Source organism: Mirounga leonina, unplaced genomic scaffold, assembly GCF_011800145.1.
Source record: "Mirounga leonina isolate KUSES-001 unplaced genomic scaffold, KU_Mleo_1.0 Mir_115, whole genome shotgun sequence".
Lineage (NCBI taxonomy): Eukaryota > Metazoa > Chordata > Mammalia > Carnivora > Phocidae > Mirounga > Mirounga leonina.
In genome coordinates, this window is record NW_023270268.1 from 57,589,881 (window position 1) to 57,602,431 (window position 12,551).

Here is a 12,551-nt window from a genome sequence, read left to right on the forward strand (position 1 = left end):
ACTTAACAATCTTTTGTTTTATTGTCTTCGTATATTCTTCCTTAGCATAGTTTTATATTTTCCATTTTTGCTTCATACTTGCCTCTTATTGCATTATTTTACAATTTTTTTCATTGCCTCTTTATAAATCGTTAGTCTCATATATTTACTTTCTCCTTTGATCTAATCATTATTAACTCAGTTTGCAATGTGAAATTATATTATTAAAATGTGTTGTTCTTAATCCAAAACTCATCTCCTATGATTTTATTTTTTTCATTTATAATATATTACTGTAAATAGGAAAATAGTAAAAAATGTTGCCTAACATGTAGCCATAAAATTTCATTCCTCTTCCTTCAAGGACCCTCCAGAAAAAACTACTATCCTTAATTTAGTATGTTTACATTTATTTAAATGTTTACAAGCATTTTTTTAATTTTTCTAAATAGTATGTAAGTACCCATAAACAATATATAGTATTGTTTTGTATGTGTATTAACTTTATGTAAATGGCATATTGTATGCATGACACAGCATTTCATTTTTTTCTCAAAGCATTATTTTTGTGAGATTCACTTGTGTTAAATGTGAACATTTAGTTCTAGTTTTCTATAATATGGGATCTCATAACTATGAAAATGCTCCTGTAAGTTTTATACATAGGTTTTTTTGTGAATATTAAAAAAAAAAAAACTTACCCTTCCTCTATGGTATTATATATATAAATATTTTCAAGATTTTCCTGGCTTATTGGAAATACACATTGTTTAATCAAAACTGGTTGTAACCATTTGTAAAAACACTGACAGTACATGAAAATTTCCATTATTGCATTTCTTGTCAATTCCTGTTATTTTCAAACTTTTAATTTTTGCCACCTATATATGAATGTATACTTCACCAAAGTTTTTACTTGCATTTCTCTGATTACTAGGGAAGTTGAGAACTTTTTCATATTTTTACTGAGTCCATATGGGTTTCTCTTTCTACAGAATTACCTGTTTACATTCTTTCCTAATTTTTCTATTGTTTTTACCTTCTACAGATTTATAGTAGATACTTTAAATTGAGTATCAGTCATCTATTGGCTATATTAATTGAAAATATCATTTCCTGGTATGTGGGGAACTTTTTATTTTTAACTTTTAAAATAGTCTTTTGATGAACAAAAGTTTTTTTTTCACTTTATTGTAGTCAAATTTATGTTTCTTTGTTATTTGTGCCTTCTGTGATCTCTTAAGAAATTATTCCCCTAACCTAACATCACAGAATTATTCACATTTTCTTCTAATATGTCTAAGGTTTACTTTTCACACATAGGTCTTTAACCCATCTCAGATTGATTTTTGTGTATGGTGTGAGGCATGGACCCATTTTTTTAAATGGATAATCAATTGTCCATATGAATATTTGATACTTTCCTCACTGATCTATAATGATAGTGCTATCATTCAACATATTTCATTAATGCATGGGCCTATATCTTATTTTGCCATATTAATCTATTTGAATATACAGAGACAAATATCATTGTGTTTACTACTGTTTTATTGGACAGGGTAAATCCTTATGCTCTTTTCTACTTCTTTAAATTGCATTGTCTTCCACATGAAGTTTAAATAATCTTTGATGTTCCTCAAATTCACTTTATAGTTTAAATTGGAATATCACTTAACCTGGGTAATAGTTGGGGGAGAATGCGTATTTCTAATATACTAAGCCTTATTATCTATGAACATGACATATATTTAATTTATTTAGTTATTTAACAATTTCTCAAAAAAGTTTTACGTTTAGTTTTAATATTTACTCCTGGTTATTGTATATTAATTACTTGCTATAACAAATAACACCTTATCTTAAAATACATTATAAGATTGCTTATCTTTTCTTCTTTTTCAGACAAAACTGCTGAAAATGCTGTATTTTATTCAAATTTTCAAAATCATCTTTGTAATTTCATTTTGTTAATTTTTCTCTAGAAACTTTGCTTTTACTGCCTAATGTCTTCTATTATTTTCATTGCCTACTTCTTTCTTTAGGTTTATTCTGTTTTTCTTTTTTCCATTTTCTTAATCAACTCACTTTACTCATTAATATTTAGCATTTGTTTGTTTTTAATCTAAGGAGTAAAGGTTACAAGTTTTCCTCTAAAATAAATTTAGCTGATAACCCACAGTTTTGATATGAAGCATAATTGTGAGCACTCAGTTCTAAGGATTTCCCCCCCCTCTATTTCCATTCAGTTTATTTTTTGACTCAAGAATCATTTGATAATGTGTTTTTTAATTTCCAAAGTCAAGAGTGTGTGTGTGTGTGTGTTTTTCCAAAGTCTGTGTGTGTGTGTGTGTGTGTGTGTATGGCTTTTGTTGTGGTTTTTGTTTGGTTGGTTTTTGGTTTTCATTTTGTTTTGTGTATATTAAAGAAAGAATAAGTGATCACTGTAATTTCCTAACACATTTTTCATTATTTATTTTTATGTAGTAGCCCTGTTTGGTGTTGAATATCAACATTGCATACTTCTTTTGCTTGATATAGAGACATCAGATTTTTTATGTTTAGAATAAACATAGAATAATAATATAGCCTAGAATAAATTTTCTCTGCTCTTAAAATTTTGAGACTTTCTCCGTTTTTATTTTTTATCTTTTCTTTTATTTTCTTATCTTTTAAATAGAGGAAAGAGCTTTATTGTTTTTTAACCTAAACTGACATTCTAGTATTTTAAATATATTTAGACTTTTGACATTTACCTTTATTACCAATATATTCGGATTTTTCCCTACCATCTTATCTGGTACTTTATATATATTATGTAAGCTTTTTCTATGCTTTGTTTATATTGATATTTGTTTTGTGTATTAATTTGATTCGCTTGAATTTTATTTATTCTATTTTCTCATTCTAATGGCTTGAATATTATAGACATCATTCATATTCTTATTTTTCTCATAAATTCCCTAAGAATAAGGATTGAATTTTTCTGCAACATACCTTTAGTCATTTTATTGAAAATCATTAAGATGATAATATTGCAAAAGTAAGAGTAATTCACATTTTTTATAAATAACACTGTATGAAATTGCTTACCAATGGTATTCCAAACAAATTGAACTCCAGCATTCCTGTGATAGACTGTTCCATTTGTTCCCATGAAGCAGTATTGTCTCCTAACCAGTGTGCAGCATAGCGTCCTGATCCAGCAAAAGTTGACCGGGTGAGAATAAAGCTTCTCTTATTAGGAAAAACTTTTTCTACAGCTCTAAAAAAAAGTAAATTAATAATATTTATTTTATATAAATATAAATATTTTATCAATCTTTCATACCAATTTTGTATTTATCTATCAATATTTACTTATTTTAATACATTCCAATCAGACAGAGAAAGGAAATCTATTAGAAGTGGTTCAGACTTTCGTTTTCTTTACCAAATTAAATAAACATTTTTTTTGTCTCCACTCAACATTTGTTTTTAACATATATGGTCTAAACTCCTTGAAATCTCTTTATAATATAAAGTTTTTGTAAACTGAACTTGAACTCTGTATGCATTTTTGTGACACAATGATGCTAATGATATATTAATATCTGTATTTTTAAACATTAGCATGTGATGTTGGAATAAAAGTTACATATTTGAGAGGCATTTTAGTTTGTTTGTTTCTAGAAGTTTACCATCCACAACTACTAGTATTATTCATCTCACCTCTACTGGTAACTGAGTATCATTGATAATTTTTTCCATAAATGGGAAATATTCCGGAAAAATTAAAAAGTTTGATTTAGTATATAAAATTATCCAGACTACCTTAGTAAAACTATAATGTTATTCTCAGGTGGCTATTCTATATTATTATCTTTACAATACTGAACTATAGTATTGCTTTTTATTTCTAGATTTTATGTATTTATACACTTCGATATATAATGCTCTACTGAGTTTAGAAAGTGAAGTAAACACTATAAAGACAGTGTATAAAAGCTGTAATATGATGGAATGTTTTGGGAATAGACAAATATAGATTTGAATTAAACTTGATCATGGTTACTTAATTATGAGAAAATTAAAAATGTATTGAGATCAGGATCTGGATTTTATTGAAAATTGCATTATAGGTCCTTATATAATGCTTGGAAAATAGTAGGCAATCAAGATATGATTGTCCCCTTCCTTTGTTTTTTAACTTGTTTCTTTTTTATACCCAAGTGACACACTGCCTTAGAAAATTAGTTTGGGAGATACTACATAGAAAACTACATTTTAATTGAAACCTTTGATTTTGAAAAATAAACACTTATTTAGAAACACCACTCTCCCAGGCCAATTGTGAAGTTCATGCTTAGAACACCATTATATTCAGAGATAGCAAACTGAATTAAAACTTGAAAGCATAATTTAAATCTATGAATTAAAAAAGAATCACAGTTAGGGCGCCTGGGTGGCTCAGTTGGTTAAGCGACTGCCTTTGGCTCAGGTCATGATCCTGGAGTCCCTGGATCGAGTCCCGCATCGGGCTCCCTGCTCAGGAGGAGTCTGCTTCTCCCTCTGACCCTCCCCCCTCTCATGTGCTCTCTCTCATTCTCTCTCTCACAAATAAATAAATAAAATCTTAAAAAAAAAAAAAAAAGAATCACAGTTAAATACATACACCGCATCGTTCTTGATTAACCTAGTTCCAAATTCATGAAGGTTAGTAAGAGTCCTGGTGTTTTTAATGCCTTAATTTTTTACCATGAAAATACTACCTTTCTTTATTTTCTTATTCTTAGTATTTTGCAACTATATTAGGAAATTATAACATATATTTCTACACAATAAATATGGAGGTTTCTGGGGGCGCTTGGGTGGCTCAGTCGTTAAGCGTCTGCCTTCGGCTCAGGTCATGATCCCAGGGTCCTGGGATCAAGCCCCACCTCAGGGGGCTGTTTCTGTTTTTCCCTCTCCCTCTGCCTGCCGCTTTGCCTACTTGTGCGCTCTTTCTCTCTGCCAAATAAGTAAATAAAATCTTTAACAAAAACAATGAAAGAGGCTTCTGAATGAAATTGCACTTACTTCTCTGTGGCTATAGCCATGCTGTACCCATAGAGGCTGTGAACATCATACTGCTTTCCCCAGTATTGCACAGCATCCATGCAAATTGTTTTGGAATACAGGAGTTTGTCAAGAATATCTTCAAAAAAATACATAAAAATGATTTTTAAGAGATATTTTGCCATTGTAAACTTCATAATCCTTAAACAATGTGCTATGTGAGAGGATACATAGTTAAAAAAAAAAAAAAAAAGACAATTGAAGCTAAGTCTCATTAGGTCTCCACCCTCTGTTCCTGCTGATTAACTGTAAGGTTTGCACTTATGCTAATAAATATTCTGCTTTCAAATTTCAGTACTATATAAACCCAAAGAAAAAACACTCTTTAAGTATATATATCTATAGCTATATATTTATAAATATACCCATTTGTATTATACATCCTATAAATATACACCCATTTTAAAGATTTATAGCTTAGTTTATTTAAATATATTTTAATTTATACATGCAAATCTGTTACACAATTACAAACCATTCAAATCTCTGCTTTTCAGAAAAGTTTTTTATCGTGCTTTCATTTGCAGGCTTATGTGGTATTGCCATAATTATTGTCGTCTTTCTTCAGATGTACTTATTACTAGCTATTCCCCTAAGAGCAAAACCTTTTCTTTGGTTAAATTTTTTACCCATTTTTAAATGGTGAAAAACTTGTCTTTTAAAATATATGAGACATAACTATTCACATTAGGTTCATTCTAAAAACTGCCCAGACTTACAGTATAGTGCTCATGGAAAGAATTTGATCATTTAAATTATAATTTCAAACAAATTTTGTTTCTTTTCATTAATTATTTAATCATGGGCTATTTATCAGTAATAAAGTCAATATGCCATACCAAAATTTAAAATCATCCTCCTTTTCATAAGCATAAATTTTAGGCCCCAAAGTAAAACAAAAACAAACAAACCAACAAAAAAATAATTGATTTCAGAGTCTCAAAATTGTCTCAAATTTTGTGATTTAGAAATATATTCTAGAATTTACCAGTCAACAAGGAAAATTATTCTTAGTTAATGGTAAGTAAATAACCAAATAAAATTTACCAGGAGTAAAAGGTGGATAATTTAGTTTGTTGTTTTCGCATCCTTTCTTTGAACCTTGAATAAAGCTGGAAACTTCATTCATGTCCTGAATGGATATATGAAGAACAGCAGATTTTAAGTAATAACAGAAGTATCTTAGATGGGATTCAGGGGTTGTATATAACCAAAATGTTTTTAATTTACCTAGTTTGAGTTATACATATAAAACATTAATTACATTATAAGTATTAAGCAACTGTCTTTTCTAAATAGTTGTATCAGTCTTCTCACTGAGCCCACCATTGTCCATATTTCCAACACATTCATTTATTCAACATGGTTTGCTCATCTCAGCTGACATTTATCTAGGTTCTATGATGTATTTTGCTGGCTGCTAGCTATAGCTCCTTTTGCATACCCTTCAATTCCTATACTCTCATAAGAGAATGAAAGTGAAACAAGGTAAACAGCATTTTAGTATTGTAATGAAAATAGTTACGCCTTACTGAATCCCTGAAAGAGTCTCAGGGAACCCTAGGGCAGCTGACCACATTATAAGAACCAGTGACCTAAACATCACTTGGAGGCAGAGTTGTGTTTATAGATTTTTTTGCTGTGCAAACCTAGGCCCCAATATTGTCTTGCCACAGACTAGTTCTGTGACTGTAACTTTAAATAAAGCCTTTGAATGAAAAAGATAATGTATATAAAATCATATATCACACTACATATGCTCAAGAAATAATGAATTTTTTCTCCTTCTCTGTTAATTGCATTGAAGGACTTCTACACATTTTTGAACTGTATTTTCCACATCTCTGTGATATGCAGTCTCTGCTCTCACAAAGGCTTCACACTCAGTCAAGTCCCTTGTTAATTTTGTTTCCCTCAGAAGAAATATATTTTCTTTATTACTCTTCCCTTCTGCCATCCACATCATGCTCAGATGGAATTAATGTGAAAAATTAAGGTTGCTCAAGGGAGGAACAAAATAAATTTCTCATTGTGATAACAGATATTATGAAATGTTTCCATTTCCCAAATATTTTCCTAATAGTCATAAAGAAGAAAAATTATATAGTTATTCTAAAGTATTGGGGTTATTTTATTGAAATTACCTGGAATATTATATTCAATTTTGTTTTCCTATGTCCAGTAAAATTAATACAAAGAGATACTATAGTTACACAGCCAATAATTTTAGATGAACTTAAGTATTTTTTCTTTAAAAATCCACCAATTAAATTAAATTTAAAAACAACTTTAACTGCTGAAATTCATAACTGGGAATTGAGTTGCATTATTTTAAACTTTAAGACTTGTTCAAGACTTTAAAACTTTAAGTTTAAAACTTTAAGACTGTTTAAGATCTTTTGTATAAAATTATTCTTGAGAAAATAAAAGGCAAAACATTTAACTATGAAATTTGTTATTCAATTTGAATTATGTATTTGCAAATTTGCAAAAAAATTCACAAGAGCTTCTAGCATTCACTCCAAATAGACAATATCTATGTAATTTAAGAATAAACAATTTTAAAGAAAAATTAATTTATTTCACATGAAAATTAATCAAATATATTTGTTTAATCATTAATATTACACTGTACGTTCACTAACTAGAATTTAAAAAAAACTTAAAAAAATAAAAATAAAATAAAATATTTGCTTTATCATACAATCATGTAAACAAGATTAAATCAAATGTATTATTTCACCAGTTCACAATAAAAGGCAAGAGAGTCTTGTGTACTCAAAAAAAATAAATGTATTAACCTACTAAAGGGAAAAAATAAATGTATTAACGTACTAAAGGAAAAAAAATTAAAAAAAACTTTTACACGATTTTAACCATATTTTACAACAAATACAATATTTGCCATTTGATTATTTTTAAAATATCCTGTCTACTTGGCAAGATTGTATTATGAATATATTAAACATACTATACATAATGTAATAGAATTTATTTGTATCTCTTTTAATGTATTTTGTATATTTGCACTTTTGAAAATTCTGAAAACATTTTTTTCTAACTTACATTATTTAAGTGATGTACATGTATTTAATGTCATGTAATGAACTATATTTAATGTTCATGTAAATGAACTCAATTAGTATTTTTAATACTACATCCAGCAGGTTCAAAGCAATGGAAGCCTTGAGGAAAAGGGCTCAGTGAATTGATAGTAATAAGTACACCTACAGATATTCAAGTGTCATTCAAATTATCCCAAATCAAGTAATGTCCTTTTCTAGGAATTGCCAACACCATTTTTAAGGATGTTGCTGAAAGTTCTTTTCCTTAAAATCAATTGAAAATTGTGTATAAAAGTTTGGTGGCTAATAATTTTTTTTAAAAAATCTGTTGGCATTTCATAGCTCACATTTAAACTCAATCTAAATAAAAATAGCCCAATTTTTCAAATAATTTTTAAAATAACTCAATTGTTATAAATCCTATAAAAATGTAGAGAGAATATAACCAAATAAGCCCCTAGTTATTTGGATATATGAATTGTTGGAATATATCTTCTCATTGAATTTTAAGTTTCCTAGTGTTATATATTAAATTATTGAGCTTCTTAATGGATGAATTCTGCTTATTAGATTTTTAAGAATGAAATCATAACAACATGATCACAACAATATGTATATTTATTCAGAAAAGGAGGAAGTGATCTTTGAATTTTAAAAACTTTGATTAATGCTTTTATTTTGAAATCACAGCTTCAGTCTTAATTATACCAAATACATTAGGCTCTTATTTCTCAAGTATTAGAAGATTATCTCAAGAATGATGCAAAAAAAGATAATTCAAGTATATGTTTATATGCAAAAAGATAATTCAAGTATATGTTTATATGCAAAAATCTACTTTTCAATGGCCATTAAGCTCACATCATTTTCCGAAGTGATTTTAATATTTAAACTTAAAATTCAAAACATTAGCATGGAATTTAAATTAGAAATCTAGTAAATTATAACACTATTTTTAAATTTGACCTAAAAATAAAATTTCAGCAGTTGAATACTATTTTTTTACTGCATGTTCATTCTATTGGAACAAATAATCTGAAGAAATTGAAAGAATTAAGGAAACAATTTAACAGTAGGATTTGGCAGTTATTCAAGTAAGAGTTGGAGGCAGTATAAGCACTGCTTATACATCATATAAATTAATTCAGTGATGTTTAGTGAGCTTTGAAATCATACTGATCATCATGTGTTTTGTTTTTTAAGCTTAGTCAAATGTGTATGTATTAGTATGAGAACAATTCTGCCTTTCTCAGATGCTCTTCCTCGTGCCATCCCCTCCTCTTTGGAGATGAATCAAGTATTTGTCTTCAGTGGATATAGGAAATGAAGTATTCTCTATGTACAGCACAGTCAGATTCTCTTTTACTATTCCTAAAGTGTCATTTACACTGTAACTCTACTCTAATGGCCTCTGTTTCCTAAGCAAAAACAAAAATAATAACAAAATAAACAAACAAAAAACCCCAGAAACTTTTAACTTATATAATACATTGAAATTGGGACAGGAATAAAAAATAAAACTCAACAACAACAACAACAACAACAACAAAAACCCTCAAGAATGGAATGAAAATTTTTGTTATTTCTATCAGCAGCTAGGTATTATTGTGATCTCACTAATTTTGTGTCAAATAACTAAAGCCTCTCCATCTTCATTCTATTCATCATAGATAATCCTGAGGATTATGCTAACCTCTAACTCAGTTCCATGTCGTCAGCTAAAAACATAATTTTCCTCTTTGTATTTTCCACAACATACCTGATATATTGATGGTGCAAAGTAAACACTTGTTAACTAAGTAACTGATTAAAGAAATAATAATCACTGAATGAACAATGAGCAATTCATGAAAGTAGAGATATTGTTGTAACCAAATAGCCAAAGAAAAGTATAGCTATGCCTAAGACATCCATTATCTCCTTCCAAAATTCTGTGCAGTTGTAATATTTTTGAATAAAATCCCTGATGGTCTCTCTGTATTCAGGTTTATTAGACTTTTTTTCTGAGACAGAATTCTGGGATCACCAAGTAGTTTCATTCCCCAAATATGATTGCGGTTTCCATTTAAAAAAAAGCCTCTAAATAATTGACTATCACCCAGTATCATTCTATACAATAAACCCAGAAGCAAGCAATCAATAGTTACAGATATAAAACTTCAAAGAAACTTTTAAACTTTAGCCTTTTTCTTTAATAACTTTACCAGAAACCTAGGATTTTGGTTGTTGCTGTTGTTGTTTATCTTGCGATAAAACACTTAGCCTATTACAATTTTGCTTTGTTCTATCCCATAAATTACGAAAAAAAAAGTTTCTGAAGGCTGAGTGCTTATTTATTATTATAGCCCATACTGCTGCAATCCCTTGAATACCGTAGACTGTAATAAATATCTTTAGAATCGCACTACTTATCTCCAAATCTTGCTAACTGTTTTCAAACATAAATTATGAGTCATAAAAATATATCACCTTAGGGACAGAAATGAAATTTATTCTATAAAGTGTATTACTGAAGAAGAAAACTCTCAATTTACAGTTTTTAGTTTTCATTCTTTTCTAACTCAGGAACATAACAGGCATGAATTTATACATTCTAGAAAAATATTTTAAGAGTTCCCAATTTCATGTACAATACATAACAAACCATACCTTGTCAACTTAATAATTATTTTATAGAAAAATAATTCTGTGTTAATTTTCTAAAATTGTGTGTTTAAAATAGCTACTTACAATCCAAAGTCCATCATATTTCACTTCTTGTTGGAAAATGTTGCATTCATCTGCCCACCAATCTATGCAATTTGGATTAGTAAAATCAGGGAATACTGTTAATCCTGGCCATACCTAAAAGAATAGATCATTCACATATACACATATAAAAAAGGAAAAATAAATAAGTGATAATACAAAGTTATTGAGTAGAAGATAGTAAAAAAAATATTAAAGTTATAATATTGTACTTCTTTAGGTATATGTGATCCATGTATCATCTATATTTATAATAATATAATAAGTAGGCCTACTTTAAAATGCATTTAAGTGACAGTAAAGTAGAGAGAGACCATAAAGCATTTAAAAAGGCAAAAAATATAAGAGCATGGAATGAGGCTGCTCTTTGGACTGCAACTAAGTTTACTTCTTAGCATCCTAACAGGTTAGGTTAAAAACAAATAGAAATTATATAATATATCCATTGCTTGATAAAAGAAAATACATTATTTAATTTCCAAAGGCATTTGCTTCCAAGAAATTCAAGTAAAGAAAGTCTTTGTATATTTATTTTTTATTTAATAAATGAGAATATGACACTTGTTATGTGCTGGGTACTGTTCCAAGCATTTTTATAATTATTAGCTCATTTAATCTTTGCTAGAACTGTAGGAGAGAGGTATTATTTTTAATCACCACTTTACAGATGAGTTATTTACTATAATTAAACCCGCTTTACAGATGAGAGGAGTGATGAACAGAGAAGTTAAATACATTTTTTAAGATCACACCATTAATATGTGGCACAGAAGGAATTCAAACACAGCAATCATGTATCTGAGTCCATTCTATTCAACACTATATATACTAGGCTGTCTCTTTATGATTTATGCTTCTTCAAATTATCTACTTATTACTTAAAATAATGATAGGCAAGAGAAATTCAATTTCAGATGAACTGAAATAAATCATATTGTTTTATATACAAATTATGCATATTGGCTATCTGATCCTTCCATATCAAATGGAGCAGGTCTCAACAAAGTATATTCTGTAAGATATTAATAGGCATTATGAGGAAGAAATTCGGCTTTTATTTCCTGATGGAGCTCATAATTATTTGAATAAGACTTTCACCAGAAATTTTAACCTCGATGAATGTAATAAAACGTGATGGTTAGGATATTCTTCATTACTGTAAATAAGGCTGGGGCTGGTATGTGCTATGGTGAGCGCTGTGAATTGTGTAGGACTGTTGAATCACAGACCTGTACCTCTGAAACAAACAATACATTATATATTAAAAAAAAGAAGAAGATAGTAGGAAGGGAAAAATGAAGGGGGGAATCAGAGGGGGAGACGAACCATGAGACACTATGGACTCTGAGAAACAAACTGGGGATTCTAGGGGGGCGGGGGGTGGGGGGATGGGTTGGCCTGGTGATGGGTATTAAGAAGGGCACGTATTGAATGGAGCACTGGGTGTTATACGCAAACAATGAATCATGGAATAATACATCAAAAAACAATGATGTAATGTATGGTGATTAACATAACATAAAATAAAATTTAAAAAAATAAATAAAAATTTAAAAAACGAATGAAAAATAAAATTAATTTAAAAAATAATGCTATAATATATTTTTAATAAATTGACATTATCTCTTACTTTATTTCCTTTGATTAAATTACAGAAGTGGA

At 28.9% G+C, this 12,551-nt stretch overlaps 1 protein-coding gene across 1 annotated transcript in view; it reads right to left on the reverse strand.

The window, feature by feature from the left end:
- SI (sucrase-isomaltase) overlaps window positions 1-12,551 on the reverse strand; it is a 95,205-nt gene that overhangs the window by 65,850 nt on the left and 16,804 nt on the right. Inside the window, exons 12-15 of the mRNA XM_034988686.1 lie at window positions 10,872-10,985; window positions 6,124-6,208; window positions 5,038-5,155; window positions 3,073-3,244 (exon numbers count right to left, since the gene is read on the reverse strand). Of these exons, the coding sequence (XP_034844577.1) occupies window positions 3,073-3,244; window positions 5,038-5,155; window positions 6,124-6,208; window positions 10,872-10,985 (489 nt within the window). The remainder of the gene's footprint in view (window positions 1-3,072; window positions 3,245-5,037; window positions 5,156-6,123; window positions 6,209-10,871; window positions 10,986-12,551) is intronic.